This window comes from Chiloscyllium plagiosum, chromosome 15 (genome assembly GCF_004010195.1).
Source record: "Chiloscyllium plagiosum isolate BGI_BamShark_2017 chromosome 15, ASM401019v2, whole genome shotgun sequence".
Lineage (NCBI taxonomy): Eukaryota > Metazoa > Chordata > Chondrichthyes > Orectolobiformes > Hemiscylliidae > Chiloscyllium > Chiloscyllium plagiosum.
The window spans coordinates 78,698,407-78,714,859 of NC_057724.1; the positions used below are offsets into that span (position 1 = coordinate 78,698,407).

Here is a 16,453-nt window from a genome sequence, read left to right on the forward strand (position 1 = left end):
AGCTGGAAGGTTCATTTCCAGATGTTTCGTTTCCTTACCAGGTAACATCTTCAGTGGGCCTCAGACTAAGCAATGCTGCTTAGTTATATGTTTGGGTTTCTTTTGTGTGGAGAAAAGGGCCTGTTTCCACACTGTAGAGATTCTGTGATTCATATTATCTAAATAGTGCGAAATTGCAAATCGCATGTGAAGTGATCTGGTGATGAAAGACAGAAGGTTAGTCTGCACGTACAGCAAGTAATCAGAAAGCTAATAGAATGTGGCATTTTACTGTGAAGGAAAATGAATGCAAGAGAAGAGAGATCATGCTTTAGTTACCGAATGAGTCTGTAGCTGGAGTACTATGGACAGTACTGGTCACTGTAATCACAGAAGGATGGTAATGCACTGCATGGTTTATTACACTGACATAAACCAAAACAACTGCGGATGCTGTAAATCAGAAACAAACACAGAAATTGCTGGAAAAGCTCAGCAGGTCTGGCAGCATCTGTGAAGAGAAGTCAGAGTTCATGCTTAGGGTTCAATGACCCTTCCTCAGACCCAGTGAGGAAGAGTCACCGGACCCAAAATATCTGATTTCTTTCCATAGATGCTGCCAGACCTGCTGAGCTTTTCCAGCAATTTCTGTCTTTGTTTATTAGATGAATGCCTAGATTGAGAAGTTTGCCTTCTGAAGGAAAGCTGGACAGGTTAGACTAGTATCCTCTGGAGTTTAGAGGAGCCAGAGGTGACTGAATTGAAACACATACAATCCTGAGGGGCCCTGTCCAGATAGATATTGAAAGGGTGTTTCCTCTTGTGGGAAAATCTGTAACTGTTCTCAAATAAGGGGGCACCCATCTAAAACAGAGATGACAAAACAGTTCTCTCTGAGGGTCATGAGTCTTTAGTCTTTGTGAGTCTTTAGTTCCATGTTTGTATGTTCATGTGGATGTTTGATTGACGACGGGTTCGAAGGTTGCAGTGTGGGGGTGGGGCAGGACAGGAATGCTGGGAGACAGCCAAAATAATGGGATCCAAACCACAACTAGCACAGCCATTTCTTACTGAATGGTGGAACAGGCTCAAAGGGCCAAATGGCCAGCTTCCGCTCCTGTTTCCTTCTGTTCAAACTTTAAGGCAAAGTGTATCAGAGTGCTGCTGGAAACGCACAGCAGGTCAGGCAGCATCCAAGGAGCAGGAAATCGACGTTTTGGGCAAAAGTCCTTCATCAGAAATGAGCTTCATTCCTGATGAAGGGCTTTTGCCCAAAACATTGATTTTGGGCAAAAGCCCTTCATCTGCCTGACCTGCTGTGCTTTTCCAGCACCACTCTAATCGAGACTCTGATTTCTAGCATCTGCAGTCCTCACTTATGCCTATGTCAGAGTGTATCAGTTCAGCTGTTGCTTTGTTCTATCTCAGTTTTTTTTTAATGCTGTTGTGGGTTTCTTTGTTTCACCCTTTCACAGGCCCAGATCCAGATGGTTCATGAGAAGCTGGAAAACGTGCACGCAATGTTCGAGCAGCGACAATTGTCCCTGAAGAAACTGGCTGTCAAACAGGCCCGTCCTGTTCAACCGGTAGCACCACGACCAGAACCCTCTGCTCTGTCTTTAAAGAGCCCTTTCAATTCACCGAAACACGGTAACTATCCAGCTGGGATAAACTGGAACACAATCACTGAAGGTAACAAAGAGGAGCCAGCATCTCGATCGAAGAACAGCATGAAAACTTTCTTACTCTCAATTATTGCAGCTAGTGAATTGATTGTGTAGGGGCAGGTGCTTGGTGGGAGGCACCAATGTCAATACTGAGGAGATGTCCTGTTGATGTCTTGCCTTTCTATAGCACCCCTTTCACAAACAGATTTACAAGGGGGTCCCTGATTTACAAATGTCTGACTTACGAACCCAAATACTTGCCAATGCATCCCATGTTGGGGTTTAGCATTAAATATGGGCTGAAAATGTGTTGCTGGAAAAGCGCAGCAGGTCAGGAGGTCCAGCAGGTCCAGCAACACATGTTCAGCTCTGATCTCCAGCATCTGCAGTCCTCACTTTCACCTTTAGCATTATATACCCGACAAACAAACATTTCTTATATTTACGGCATGCTGCTTGATGTTGTCCTGTATTGTGTTCTGACTTGCGTACAAATGAATCTGCAATCGGACTTGGAATGGGATCTGTTCGCACCTGGGGTCTGCTGGTCAAATCCTTTAATATATTAAAAATCACACAACACCAGGTTATAGTCCAACAGGTTTAATTGGAAGCACACGAGCTTTCGGAGCGACGCTCCTTCATCAGGTGATTGTGACGCTCCACCTGATGAAGGAGCGTCGCTCCGAAAGCTAGTGTGCTTCCAATTAAACCTGTTGGACTATAACCTGGTGTTGTGTGATTTTTAACTTTGTACACCCCAGTCCAACATCGGCATCTAAGAATCATGTTTAATATATTAATTAGTCTTCACTGCAACGTGGGAAATCTGGAAGACTTGTTGTGCACAGAAGGCTCTCACAAACCATTGCATTATCAGGAGCAGGTGGTTAGTTCCACAGGATACAGAGGGAGAGCTATCCAGCTCTTACTGTAATGGGGGGCGCCCCAGAGGACAAACGGAGTCGGGGGGTGGGGGGGGCGGGTATGAGGTCTCTGTTCACCATGAATTCAGAGGGTGGTACTTCCAGCATTGCAGTCCTCCAGCTGTGCTACACTGAAGTGTCAGCTGACATCTTTGGTTTCTTTTAGCCAGGGGATACCCCAGCCGCCCACACTTCCCATTTCCAGTCAGGGGAGGGGCAGGAGGGGGCCTGTGTGTTGGGGCTGGGTAGGGAGTCAGATCAATGCCCAGTTAAGATCCTAATGGGGCTGCCATTTGCCAAGGTGAGTTTTACGGAGAGCTGGCCTCACGTGGCAATGCTGTGATCAGAATTTCAAAAGAAAGATGAGAAATGTGCAGCACCTATCCCATTCATTTCCCCTTCCTTTTCCCCTCAACCCCGCCTCTTGGCCTTTCATGCGTCCTGTGTTTGCCTACCCATCCACCACAACCCCCATACATTCACTGCCAGTTTATATCCCTGTATACCTACCCCTGTGGCCTTTAATAGCCCTTGTGCCATTCTTTGCTCAATCATCTCCATGGTCCTTTCTAACTTTTATGTCAACTCAGACCTTGTACCCACCATCTTTGTCCTTCCTTGTCCATCCCAACTCACCTTGTATCCACCAGGAGAAAACCTCGGGAGCCATGTTGACAGTGTCCATATTATGATTGGAAAAAATAACGCTACTCATTGAAATTCCTTCAATGAATATCTTATGAAACTAAACATCAAGTACTTAACCTCTTTTATAAACTAATATTTCAATTGTATAAATACTTGGAACTATCCATCTAAATGCTCACTTGATAGGCACCACATTGTGAAAATTATAGTTTGGGAAATTAATTGTGCAGCAGCAATTCAAAATAGCTAAAGTGAACAGATCACTCTGAAATACCTAGCCTCTACTGCAAAAAATACGGAGGCTACTGCAAAAAATACGGAGGTATGGCATTGAGGGTGAGTTGGAGGTTTGGATTAGGAGTTGGCTGGCTGGAAGAAGACAGAGGGTAGTAGTTGATGGCAAAGGTTCATCTTGGAGTGCCGTCACTAGCGGTGTTCTGCAAGGATCTGTTTTGGGACCATTGCTGTTTGTCATTTTTATAAATGACCTGGAGGAAGAGCTAGAAGGTTGGGTGAGCACGTTTGTGGATGATACGAAAGTCGGAGGAGTACTGACTTGCACCAAGATAATTCTGTACATAAATGTCCCTCAGTATCCTATTTTTTCTTGAATTTGCCATCCTAAACTCCATAATCTGACACATGTCCAGGTTAAACTCAATTCGTCATTTCTCTGCACATCTTTCCAACTAATCTGTAACCTCCTGCAACCTAGATATTCTTGCACACTCACCCAAACTCCACCAATTTTCATGTCATCTGCAATAATTACCTTTGTCCCTGCTTTTTATTTCACGTTTGGGAGAATCTGTAACCAGAGGACATGAAATCCCAGCAAGTGCTCACCAATTTTTGTGTACAAGATGATTAGGGGTTTAGATAGGGTCGACAGTGAGAATCTTTTTCCATGTATGGAGTCAGCTATTACAAGGGGGCATAGCTTTAAATTAAGGGGGGGGGGGGGGGTTAGGTATAGGACAGATGTTAGGGGTAAGTTCTTTACTCAGTGAGTCGTGAGTTCATGGAATGCCCTGTCAGTAGCAGTGGTGGACTCTCCCTCATTATGGGCATTTAAGCGGGCATTGGATAGGCATATGGAGGATAGTGGGCTAGTGTAGGTTAGGTGGGCTTGGATCGGCGCAACATCGAGGGCCGAAGGGCCTGTACTGCGCTGTATTCTTCTATGTTCTATGTTCTATGTTCTTATTTCAGCCTCCATAGAAATTTCAGACTGTTCTTTGGTAGGTTTGGTAGTCTGAATGAGTTTCTGTGCTTAGTATCTGCAAGCCTTCCTTTTCATAGTCCCAAAGGATGTCTTACCTCCACCCCCCGAAGGTGCCCCAGGTTAATGTTCTGGGGATATGGGTTTGAATCCCACCATGCCCAAATGATGAAACTTAAATTTGAAATCTGGAATTAAAGGCTAATCTAGTGGTGACATGTGACCATTGTCAAAAACACCATCTGATTCACTAATATCAGCATGAGCTGCATGGTGCTCAGTGGTTAGCATGGCTGCCTCTCAGTGCCAGGGATCTGCATTCAATTCCACCCTTGGGTGACTGTGTGGTGTTTGCACATTCTCCCCATTGGGTGCTTTGATTTCGTCCCACACTCTAAAGATGTGCAGGTTCGGCAGATTGGCCATGGGAAATTGTCCCACCGTGTCCAAGGATGTGCAGACTGGATGGGTTAGTCATAGGAAATGCAAGGTTACAGGGATTGGGTAGGGTGGGATGCTGTTCAAAGGTTGGTGTGGACTTGATGGGCCAAATGGCCTGTTTCCACACAGTAGGGATTCTATTCCCAGGGCCCTACCATTAAGCGTGTAAGTCCTGCCCTGCTTTGCCTTAACAAAATGCAACCCCTCACATGTATCTAAATTAAACTCCATCTGCCACTCCTTGGCCCATTGGTCCATTTGATCAGGGTTATATTGTACTCTGAGAGAAATATTTAAAAAGACCAAGAATAAGCCACTCAGCCCTTCCAGCTTGCTCTCCCATTCACTAAAATCATTGCTGATCTGATTTTAACCTCAACTCTACATTCCTGCTTATCCCCCGATAATCTTTCATCCCCCTTGGTCATCAAGAATCTATCTCTGTCTGCCTAAAAATATTTAAAGATTCTGCCTTTTGAGGAGGGGGATTCCAAAGAGTCTCAAACCTCTGGAGAAAAAAATGTTTCCTCATTTGGAGTTATATAGATGCCACTATATTTTTAAACTTTGACCCTCTAGTTCTAGATTCTCCCAAAAACAAAACATCCTTTCCACACAGTCAGGTCCCCTCAGGATCTTATGTTTCAATTCATTCACCTCTGACCCTTCTAAACTCTAGAAGATACAGGGCACAGCCTGTCCTGCCTTTCCTCATCAGGCAATCCCCTCATTCCAGGGATTAGTCTGGTAAACCTTTTATGAATAGCTTCCAATGCATTAGCATCCTTCCATAGGTACAGTGACCAGTGCATTATACAGCACTCCAGACATGGTCTTGCCAATGCCCTGTATAATTAAAGCATAACCTCCTTACTCTTGCATTCAACTCCCCTTGGAATAATCTAGAACCCTCAATGAGCTTTCCTGATTACTCGCTATCCCTGCACACTAACCTTCAATGATTCATGTACAAAAATACCCAGATCACTCTCCTACCCAAATATTGATTCAGCTGATTTGATGTCTAGTCTGATGTTTTAACTTGATTTTATATGCGTTAACCATTCATTGTTATCATTTCTGTTCAAAATTCGACATTGATAGGTTGCTCCTACATAATATTAATGCCACTTTCACCCAAAATGCTCTTTGCTTCATTGTCAGTAAATGCAGCAACTTTAAAATGTACCTGTCAACATGAAAGGCTTAATATTTCTGGATGATGTTCCTCTGCCTTCTGACTTAAAGCTAATGGTAACCTGTTTATTTGATGTTGGAGAAATATCTCCACTAAACTAGTGGACAGTGGATAACATTTATCTAAATGAAAAAAAAATTAAGCAAACTCTCTGTAGCTGTGGAACAGGTTTGGAGTAGGAGGGGCAGGTGGGGGGTGAGTAAGGGATCAGGATGGTGTTGATGAGCACAGGTTCTGGGTAGGGTTGGGTGGATGGGGACGGTGCAGAATTGGGGGGGTGGGGGTAGTCTGAGGAATGGCATTGGGGGAGAGAGACAAGAGTGGGGAGGTCTGGGTGGGAGAGGGAAGACAGGCGTTTACTCAACAGTTTTTTTAATGGAGTCTGTTTACTTTGAAGCAGTGGATTCGAGTTCTGGGTCGAAATTCCCGTTTGACATTTCCCTGTATGGAAAGAGAAACTCCAGAAAACCGCAGAATGCAAAGAAGGTAATTTGTGACACAACAACGTGGACGCGGATGAGTTTCAGATGTAGGAATATCTCAGATACATTACATACAGCACCACAGAGAGATCTGACAGCAAGGATGGAGCAACTGTTTGTGCTACATAGAAATGTAGAAAGATTCACGATATGGCACAAGGCTATTCTGCCCCTTCTGTCTGTGCTGTTAAAAAATGAGCAATCTAGTCTTCAGCTACCTTCCAGCCCTTGGTCTGTAGGTTAAACATCTTGGGTACATAATAAAGTGGTTTTGAAATGCACTAAGGGTCTCGGTCTCTGGGGCTAGTGATTTCCAGAGCCCCATCACACTCCCAACATGGAACTCCAAGAGGATGGACCAAAAGTAGCAGTGTGAGATTCATCCAATCAGAGTTCTATTGATCAGTTTGGTGGGCCATCATTGTGTTTGGCTTGAATGGTCTGGGGGCTGAATTGAGCTGGATTACAGCTTTGGAAGTGAATATTCTTCACTGCTGTTAGATGCATCGAAATCTGAGATAAGGCGCAGAAGTGTGAGGTGGGAAGTGCTGGTCTTCCATCATCATCCAATCCTTAAACATTAAAACATTAAAAATAGGAGCTGGAGTAGGCCTTTCGGCCCTTCGAGCCTGCTCCACCATTCAATATGATCATCGCTGATCATGCAATCTCAGTGTCCTTTGCCCGCATTCTCTCCATATCCCTTGATCCATAAGACCACAAGACATTGGAGCAGAAATTGGGCCATTTGGCCCATCGGGCCGCCCAACCTATTATGGCTGATACATTTCTCAACCCATTCTCCCACTTTCTCCCTGTAACCCTTGGTTCACTACACTATCAAGAACCATCTGTCAGTTCCTAGGAAGGGTCACTGGACCCGAAATGTTAACTCTGAATTCTCTCGACAGGTGCTGCCAGACCTGCTGAGCTTTTTCATCAATTTCTGTTTTTGTTTCTGATTTATAGCACCCACTGTTCTTTTGGTTTTCAACAGCCTATCTATCTCTGTTTTAAATATACACCAAGACCTGGCCACCACAGCCTTCTATGGCAATGAATTCCACAGATTCACCACTTTCTGCCTGAAGGCATTTCTTCTTATCTCTGTTCTAAAGGGTCTTCCCTTTACTGTCAGGATGTGCCCTCGGGTCCTAGTCTCTCTTATCAATGGAAATATCTTCCCAATGTCCACTCTGTCCAGGCTTTTCTGTAAGTTTCAATTAGATTCCCCCCTCATTCTTCTAAGCTCCATTGAGCATAGATCCAAAGTCCCTCAAATGGTCCTTATATGTTAAGCTTTTCACTCCTGGGATCATTCCCGTGAATCTCCTCTGGACCCGCTCCAGGGCCAGTCTATCTTCCTCAAGTATGACGTCAAAAATTGCTCTCAGGATTCTAAATATGATCTGACCAGAGCTTTATAAAACCTCAGAAATAATCCCTGCTTTTACATTCTACTCCTCTGGAAATAAGTGCCAACATTGTGTTTGTTTGCCTTCCTAACTACTGAGTCAACCTGCAAGTTTACCTTGAGACAATACTGAACTATGATTCCTAAGTCCCTTTTTACTTCAGATTTCTGAATATTCATCCTACCAAAGTGCATGACCTCACTTTCACATTCTCCGAACCTGTCCAAATCCTTCTGCAGCCTACCTGCCTCCTCAATGCCACCTGTCCCTCCATCTCTCTTTGCATCATCTGCAGACGTAGCCAGAATGCCCTCAGTTCCTTCATCCAAATCATTAATGTATAAAGTGAAAAGTTGTGGTCCCAACACTGAGCCTTTGGAACACCACTAGTCACTGGCTGTAAGAAGTACCCTTTTATCCCCACTCTCCACTTTCTCCCACTAGCTGCAAGGACCACCTGCTGCTCCCTCTTGAATATATCTAATGAACTGGCCCCAGCATCCTGTGGGAGAAAATTCCACAGGTTCACAACTCTCTGAGAGAAGAAATTCTTTCTCATCTCAGTCCTGAATGGCTTACCCATCATTCTTAGATATGACCCCTAGTTCTGGACTTCCCCAACATCAGGAACATTCTTTAAGTACATTTAAGTCGTCATTGGACAAGTATATGGACATACGTGGAATAGTGTAGGTTCGATGGGCTTCAGATTGGTATGACAGGTTGGCGCAACATCGAGGGCCGAAGGGCCTGTACTGCGCTGTTATGTTCTATGTTCCTGTACCTGTCTCGCCCCATAGGATTTTGTATGTTTGAATGAGATCCCGCCTAGTTCTTCTGAAGCCCAGTTGATCCTTCAATTCCAGTTTTCAGTTTCTGTTCCCTCAGAGAGAGGTTTAAAATTAGGCTCACTGTCAGTCAGCATTGTGGAGAGGACATGGGCAGTTGGAAAGGGATCTCTTTGATGTCCATTCTGTGTCTTGGTCCTTTCCAGACACCAGGAAGAATAGGAGCTGTCCAGGAAAAGACTTGTGCTGTGGGCTGCTGTCGTGTACTGGTTGCTCCATTGAGTCAGTGTGGGACAGCTCAGCGTTTGAGACAGTTGCTTCCTCACTAAAGATTTGGAATGAAACTTTGTTCTTCTCTGTGATAGACAAGTTCGCGATGTAATCAGAAAAGCCCCTGTCAATCAGGAGAATTGGAGTGTGATACATCAGAGGAGGTAACATAAAGAGGAATAAAGAGGTAACACAGGAGTTTGATCCAATCTTTATTTATCTCCCCACACCCAGATTGAGGTTATGCATGAAATCAGTCAAACAAGAAATGCATTGTACTCCCTAAATTCCGAAAGTGATGACAGCGTGGAAATCTTAAAAGGGTGAGAGACTAACAACATTACAAACCGGTCTTAGTATTTTTTAAGTGACACACAGTGTTTAATGTTTTACGTTACTATTTGCTGGTCCTGCTAATCACAATAGAATTCATTGGGATCGTTTTGATTTTGGATGATCATGTACAGCAGTTGATACTGGATCAATCAACAGTTATATATTTTGCTCCTGAATGATTCAGTGGAAATTAGAAATGAATTTTACTGTAAGGCTGTTTCACTGTTTCCTATTTGTACTTATACTTCAGATATAAACACTTATTATAACTTATGTTTTCCAGGCATATCTTTAACCTTTCATTATAACATGTAGAGATAAACTAAATTCACCACAATTTGGTCCTTTGATATACCCAACAGCTTGTAAATGAATCCCTCCTTCACAACTTCTATTATCATTTTTGTTTCGTGAATATATCGATGACATGGTGTAGAAGACAGGAATAATTGTGTCTGTGGGTCAAGTAGGGGTTATTGTCACCTCCAGCATGTTTCTGCTGGTTTATGAGAATTACAGATGCAGTATGAGACAGTGAGTCCTGTGTGGGTCAGTGTGCAGGAAGAACATACGTTTCCCTTTAAAGTGTACTCTCTGTCACAGCGTGTGAAAGTCAATAAGCAAACTAGGAGCAATCAGGTACTGACGGATAATCTCTTTTCATTGTTATAAGATTGGCTGCGGCGCTGATTAGAAATCATTTATCTTGCATGGAATTTAGTGGGGCATATTTATCCATCACCTAAGAGGCCTTGGTTTTATGAAATAAAAAATTACACCTCCAACAGTGCTGCACTCCCTCAGCGCTGACCCTCCGACAGTGCTGCACTCCCTCAGCGCTGACCCTCCGACAGTGCTGCACTCCCTCAGTGCTGACCCTCTGACAGTGCTGCACTCCCTCAGCGCTGACCCTCTGACAGTGCTGCACTTCCTCAGCACTGACCCTCTGACAGTTGGGGGCTACCTCAGTAATGACCCTTCAACAGTGCCACACTCTGTTAGTGCTGGGTATTGCATCCTGTATTTTCTTCCTTAAATCTCGGGTTAGATTTGAAATTACAACCTTCTGTTATCTAAAACGAGCCTATCCAAAGGGCAACATGCCTGATGAACTGACTGAAGTGTGCTGGACCACAGCTGACTAGGTGAGAGAGGGCTGGACATGGGAATGTTTTAGCATTGCATTTGATAAAGGATTCAGTCACTGCTCAGAAATCTCTCACCTTAACTCAGTCAGATGAAAACAGAAAGGAAGAATGTAGTGAAGTGATAAGCGATGAGGGAGATGTAAGTCATAGACCCATTGTTTTTGTGTTAAAAACAAAGTTGAATGTCCCTAAGAGTAAAAGGATGTGCATCTATACCTTCTGTTACTTCTAGCCTTGATGATACTAGTAATCACAGTGTAGCCTCCCACCTTCCATCCTGTTGAAACCCGTACTCCTCAGAAACCCTGATATGTGCGTCATAACTCCCACCCTATACCATCTTTGTCATCCCTAAGCTTTCTGGGACTCCTGGTCCAGAAATACTCACACATTAAAGTTCATATTGTTATTTTCAAATCCCTCTGTGGTCACAAACACCCTATTTCCCTGTACTGTCACCCAATATTATGGCCGGCATCTCCGTGTTCCTTCAGAGTTTAATACTGAACTATTGGAAACTGCAGTTGTCTCCTTCAGCCTCATCACTTCTGTACCTCTCTGTGGTCCTTTAATTTGCTGCGTGAACACCCCCCCCCGATGTCACCAAACTATTGAACCCTTGGCCTGTACCTCATTATGTGGCTCGATGTGAAATTTACACAGTTGTGAGGTATGTTGGGATGTTTCCTTGTGTTGTAGGTGCTATATAAATGCATGCTGCTGTTGATGAGCTGTTGCCATGTCACTTTAATGCTTATTTTTGCAGGCACGTGATAAATGAGCTGATCGAGACGGAGCGTGTGTATGTGGAGGAGCTGAGCAGTGTGCTTCAGGTAACACCATAAACCAGCTAGCTGCTTTGAGTTTGATCATCTACATGAGGTTGTTTGTACTGCAAAGACTAATCTTTACTTTTGTGTTATTTTGTATATACGGTCTGAAATGAGGAGAGATATTTCTAAAACCAGGTGTTGCAAGAGTTGATATACAAATTCAAAGCAACTCACCCGATGCTCATTGTGAAAATTATTTGCACAGCTGTGGGTTACAGCAATGGCTGCAGGTGAACTGGAGCTGAAGGGTTGTGTTGATTGGCAACATGTAGCAGATTGGTTTACAGTGACTAGCTACCAATGACAAAGTCTTCTGTCTGCCAACAAATGTGTGATTGGTTCTCAGGTCTCTGCTGAAACTTTATTGCTGGAACAGCACAGCAGGTCAGACAGCATCTAGGGAAAAGGAGATTCGACGTTTCGGGCACATGCCCTTCCTCAGGAAAGTTCATATTGTTCACATTAAAGTTCATATTGTTATTTTCAAATCCCTCTGTGGTCACAAACACCCTATTTCCCTGTACTGTCACCCAATATTATGGCCGGCATCTCCGTGTTCCTTCAGAGTTTAATACTGAACTATTGGAAACTGCAGTTGTCTCCTTCAGCCTCATCACTTCTGTACCTCTCTGTGGTCCTTTAATTTGCTGCGTGAACACCCCCCCCCCCACCCCCGATGTCACCAAACTATTGAACCCTTGGCCTGTACCTCATTATGTGGCTCGATGTGAAATTTACACAGTTGTGAGGTATGTTGGGATGTTTCCTTGTGTTGTAGGTGCTATATAAATGCATGCTGCTGTTGATGAGCTGTTGCCATGTCACTTTAATGCTTATTTTTGCAGGCACGTGATAAATGAGCTGATCGAGACGGAGCGTGTGTATGTGGAGGAGCTGAGCAGTGTGCTTCAGGTAACACCATAAACCAGCTAGCTGCTTTGAGTTTGATCATCTACATGAGGTTGTTTGTACTGCAAAGACTAATCTTTACTTTTGTGTTATTTTGTATATACGGTCTGAAATGAGGAGAGATATTTCTAAAACCAGGTGTTGCAAGAGTTGATATACAAATTCAAAGCAACTCACCCGATGCTCATTGTGAAAATTATTTGCACAGCTGTGGGTTACAGCAATGGCTGCAGGTGAACTGGAGCTGAAGGGTTGTGTTGATTGGCAACATGTAGCAGATTGGTTTACAGTGACTAGCTACCAATGACAAAGTCTTCTGTCTGCCAACAAATGTGTGATTGGTTCTCAGGTCTCTGAACAGCTTGTGGCTGTGAGAAAGATACAAAGAAGGTTCAGACCTCCACCATGGGAGATCTCTCTGTGCTCAACAATACATGTCACATCAAAGCTGAAGATGTTCAGCTGCCTTCTCTTTCAACAGTTGCTATGAGCTGTGACATTTAGTCAGTAAACGCCAGGGACCTTTTATCATTGAGGCAGCTCCATCCTGTACCTTCTGCAAGCCAGTGAAAACTTCCAGAAAAAGGGAAGTGCCAGAGCAACATTCCAATCAGCACAGAAACCATCTCAACATAACAGGGACCACTAAACAGCTTTCCCCAGTCTCTGCCACCACCCAAAACACTCAATTGTCCGTGAGTGTGTGTGTCCGTGAGTGTGTGTTTGTGTGCGCGCGCATGTGTGTGTGTTTTTATGTAAGAGGGAATTAGTTTGAATTGGCAGAGTTATATCTGACAGTTTTTAATTGTGTACCTTGTAATAAATAGTAATTCTTGGTAACTACAGAAACCTGGTCTGTGCTTTCTGTCAACCTGGATCTGAAAATCAGGGAAGTTGGTGAACTTTGCATACTTGTAAAACCTTTAAATTTTGTGATGACTCTGGGAATAGAGGGCTTTATTTCCAATATGCTGGCTCAGTGAGTCGTGATACTATGGTTGTGGTTATGAAGAAAGACTCAATAAAATTGTGGTTACTTTATTGAGGCAAGAAGAGGGTGTGCTGGGGCCTAATTAAGATGTGGACAGTCTTTGTGAGCTGTTTGTTGGTAAACCAGGAGTCAGAGACTGAAGATTATCTCTCAAAGAACGAAGGTAGTGAGAGAGAATTCTCTATGCTTTGGGTGCAAACTTGAGGTTGGTTGGACAAATACTTGAGTGCAACTTCTTCATCAACCCCATTTGTTCCTCAAAAATACAACAGCTACCAAACCAAAAGCCACCAGCTTCCAGGAGTGTCAGAAACCAGTGTGCGACCTCCAAAGGCAAATTGGGGTTGTCAGAACTGAAGCAAAATATGGTTATTGTCTAGATAGAGCTGATGTGATCCATCTCTGCTTCCTATCTCTGTACGTTGGCTCAAGTTGATTTTCCCTGTACTTTTACAGGGTTACAAAATGGAGATGGACAATCCAATGATGATATCTCTCATGCCGTCCTTATTGGAGAACCAGAAGGAGGTATTGTTTGGGAATATGTCAGAGATCTATGATTTTCACAGCAGGTACAAATCGGACGCGCCTTACCCTTTGCAGATTGCAGTGGATGTTTTTGGATGAATGTTGCCTTTATTAATAGTTCATATCTTCCCCAGGATTTTTCTTAATGACCTTCAGAACTGCATCGAGATGCCAGAGAAAGTAGGAGTCTGCTTCCTTCAGAGGGTATGAACTTTCTACTCTTTAGACTGACATTTATATTATTTGCATCTGTTGGCCTCATGTCAGTGTTTCTCACTCTGCTCTTTAGAGGGAGAATTTCCAAATGTATGTGAAATACTGTCAGAACAAGCCACGCTCAGAACATCTCTGGAGACAGTGCTCAGACTGTCCCTTCTTTCAGGTAATAGATTTTTCAAAAATGTTGATCTAAAATGATATTAAGAATCAAATGGTTGGGTTTTATAGGGCTGCAGGAATATGGAGACATGGGGGCTTTTTTGTGCACCAATCTTTGAAGGTGGTAGAACAAGCTGAGAAAGTTATTCATGAAACACAAGAAACAGGAGCAGGAGTAGGCCATTCAGCCCTTTGAGCCTGCTCCACCATTTAATATGATCATGGCGCACCACCCAACTCCGTGTCCTGTTCCTGCTTTCTCCCCCATATCCTTTGATCCCTTTAGCCCAAAGAACCATATCTAACTCCTTCTTGAAAACATTCAATGTTTTAGCCTCAACTGCCTTCTGTAGTAGAGAAGTCCACAGGCTCCCCGCTGAGCATAGACTTTTCTCTCAGTCCTAAATGCCCACCCCATATCCTTAGACTGTGACCCCTGGTTCTGGACCCCCTAGTCATGAGGAACATCTTTTCCACCTGTCAAGTCCTGTTAGAATTTTACAGGTTTCTATGAATTCTCCACCACCTCATTCTTCGAAAATACAGTGAATATAATCCTAACCAATCCAGTCTCTCTTTATATGTCAGCCCTGCCATCCCAGGAATCAGTCTGGTCACCCTTCACTGCACTCCCTCCATCACCAGGACATCCTTCCTCAGATAAGGAGGCCCAAACTGCACACAGTACTCCAGGTGTGGTCTCACCAAGGCCCTGTATAGTTGCAGCACGACATCCCTGCTCCTGTACTCACTATGAAGACCATCATACCGTCTACCTTCTTCACCACCTGCTGCCTTTGCATGCTTACTTTCAGCAACGGCTGCACAAGGACACCCAGGTCTCACTGCATCTCCGCCCTTTCCTAGTCTATCCCCATTCAGATAAGAAGCAAATTAGAACCTTGACTACATCAGTACAGGGGCAAACTGCAAAAGCTGAAAGATAATGGAAAACTCTTAGATTGGGGTTTAGATCAGAGTGATGCTGGAAAAGCACAGCAGGTCAGGCAGCATCTGAGGACCGGGAAAATCGACGTTTTGGGCAAAAGCCCTTCATCAGGAATAGAGGCAGGAAGCCTCCAGGATGGAGAGATAAATGAGGGAGGTGGGGCTGGGGAGAAGGTAGCATAGAGGTCAATAGGTGAATGGGGATGGGGATGGAGGTGATAGGTCAGAGAGGAGGGTGGAGCGGATAGGTGGGAAGGGGGATTGGCAGATGGGACAGGTCATGGGGACAGTACTGAGCTGGAAGTTTGGAACTGAGGTAAGGTGGGGGAGGGGAAATGAAGAAACTAGTGAAGTCCACATTGATGCCCTGGGGTTGAAGTGTCCGAGGCGGAAGATGAGGCGTTCTTCCTCCAGGCGTCGGATGGTGAGGGAGCAGCGGTGGAGGTGGCCTAGGACCTGCATGTCCTCGGCAGAGTGGGAGAAATGTTGGGCCACGGGACGGTGGGGTTGATTGGTGCGGGGGGTCCTGGAGATGTTCCCTGAAGTGCTCTTAGACTGGTCAGGCCTCGCCAGAGTACTGGGTTCAACTCTGGGCACCATCATTTTGAAGGAATGTTTAAGCTTTGGAAACATTCCGGAGGAATGGAAACTTCAGTTCTGTGGAGAATCTGGAGATTTCTTCGTTAGAACAAAACATAAGACCATAAGACATAGGAGTGGAAGCAAGGCCATTCGGCCCATCGAGTCCACTCTGCCATTCAATCATGGCTGATGGGCATTTCAACTCCACTTACCCGCATTCTCCCCGTAGCCCTTAATTCCTTGTGACATCACAAATTTATCAATGTCTGCCTTGAAGACATTTAGCGTCCCGGCCTCCACTGCACTCTGTGGCAATGAATTCCACAGGCCCACCACTCTCTGGCTGAGGAAATGTCTCCACATTTCTGTTCTGAATTGACCCCCTCTAATTCTAAGGCTGTGTCCACGGGACCTAGTCTTCTCGCCTAACGGAAACAATTTCTTAGCGTCCACCCTTTCCAAGCCATGTATTACCTTGTAATAACCTACTTGTCACCTCTTCAAAGAATTCTAACAGGTTTGTCAGGCACGACCTCCCCTTACTAAATCCATGTTGACTTTTCTAATCTGAACCCACCAAACTCATCTCTGCATACCTCAACACGGTCCTGTCCCCCTTAGTCCAAGAACTCCCCACCTACGTTCGGGACACCAGCCACGCCCTCCACCCCCTCCATGATTTTCGCTTCCACGGTCCCCAAGGCCTTATCTTCACCATGGACATCCAGTCCCTGTACACCTCCATCCCCCATCACGAAGGACTC

The 16,453-nt window shown here is 44.5% G+C and overlaps 1 protein-coding gene across 1 annotated transcript in view; it reads left to right on the forward strand.

Annotated features, from left to right (window-relative positions):
• The window catches only part of mcf2a (MCF.2 cell line derived transforming sequence a), a 175,636-nt gene that overhangs the window by 122,346 nt on the left and 36,837 nt on the right, over positions 1–16,453 (forward strand). The window contains exons 12-18 of the mRNA XM_043705219.1: positions 1,455–1,629; positions 6,479–6,567; positions 9,271–9,359; positions 11,287–11,353; positions 13,710–13,825; positions 13,916–13,985; positions 14,071–14,163. Of these exons, the coding sequence (XP_043561154.1) occupies positions 1,455–1,629; positions 6,479–6,567; positions 9,271–9,359; positions 11,287–11,353; positions 13,710–13,825; positions 13,916–13,985; positions 14,071–14,163 (699 nt within the window). The remainder of the gene's footprint in view (positions 1–1,454; positions 1,630–6,478; positions 6,568–9,270; positions 9,360–11,286; positions 11,354–13,709; positions 13,826–13,915; positions 13,986–14,070; positions 14,164–16,453) is intronic.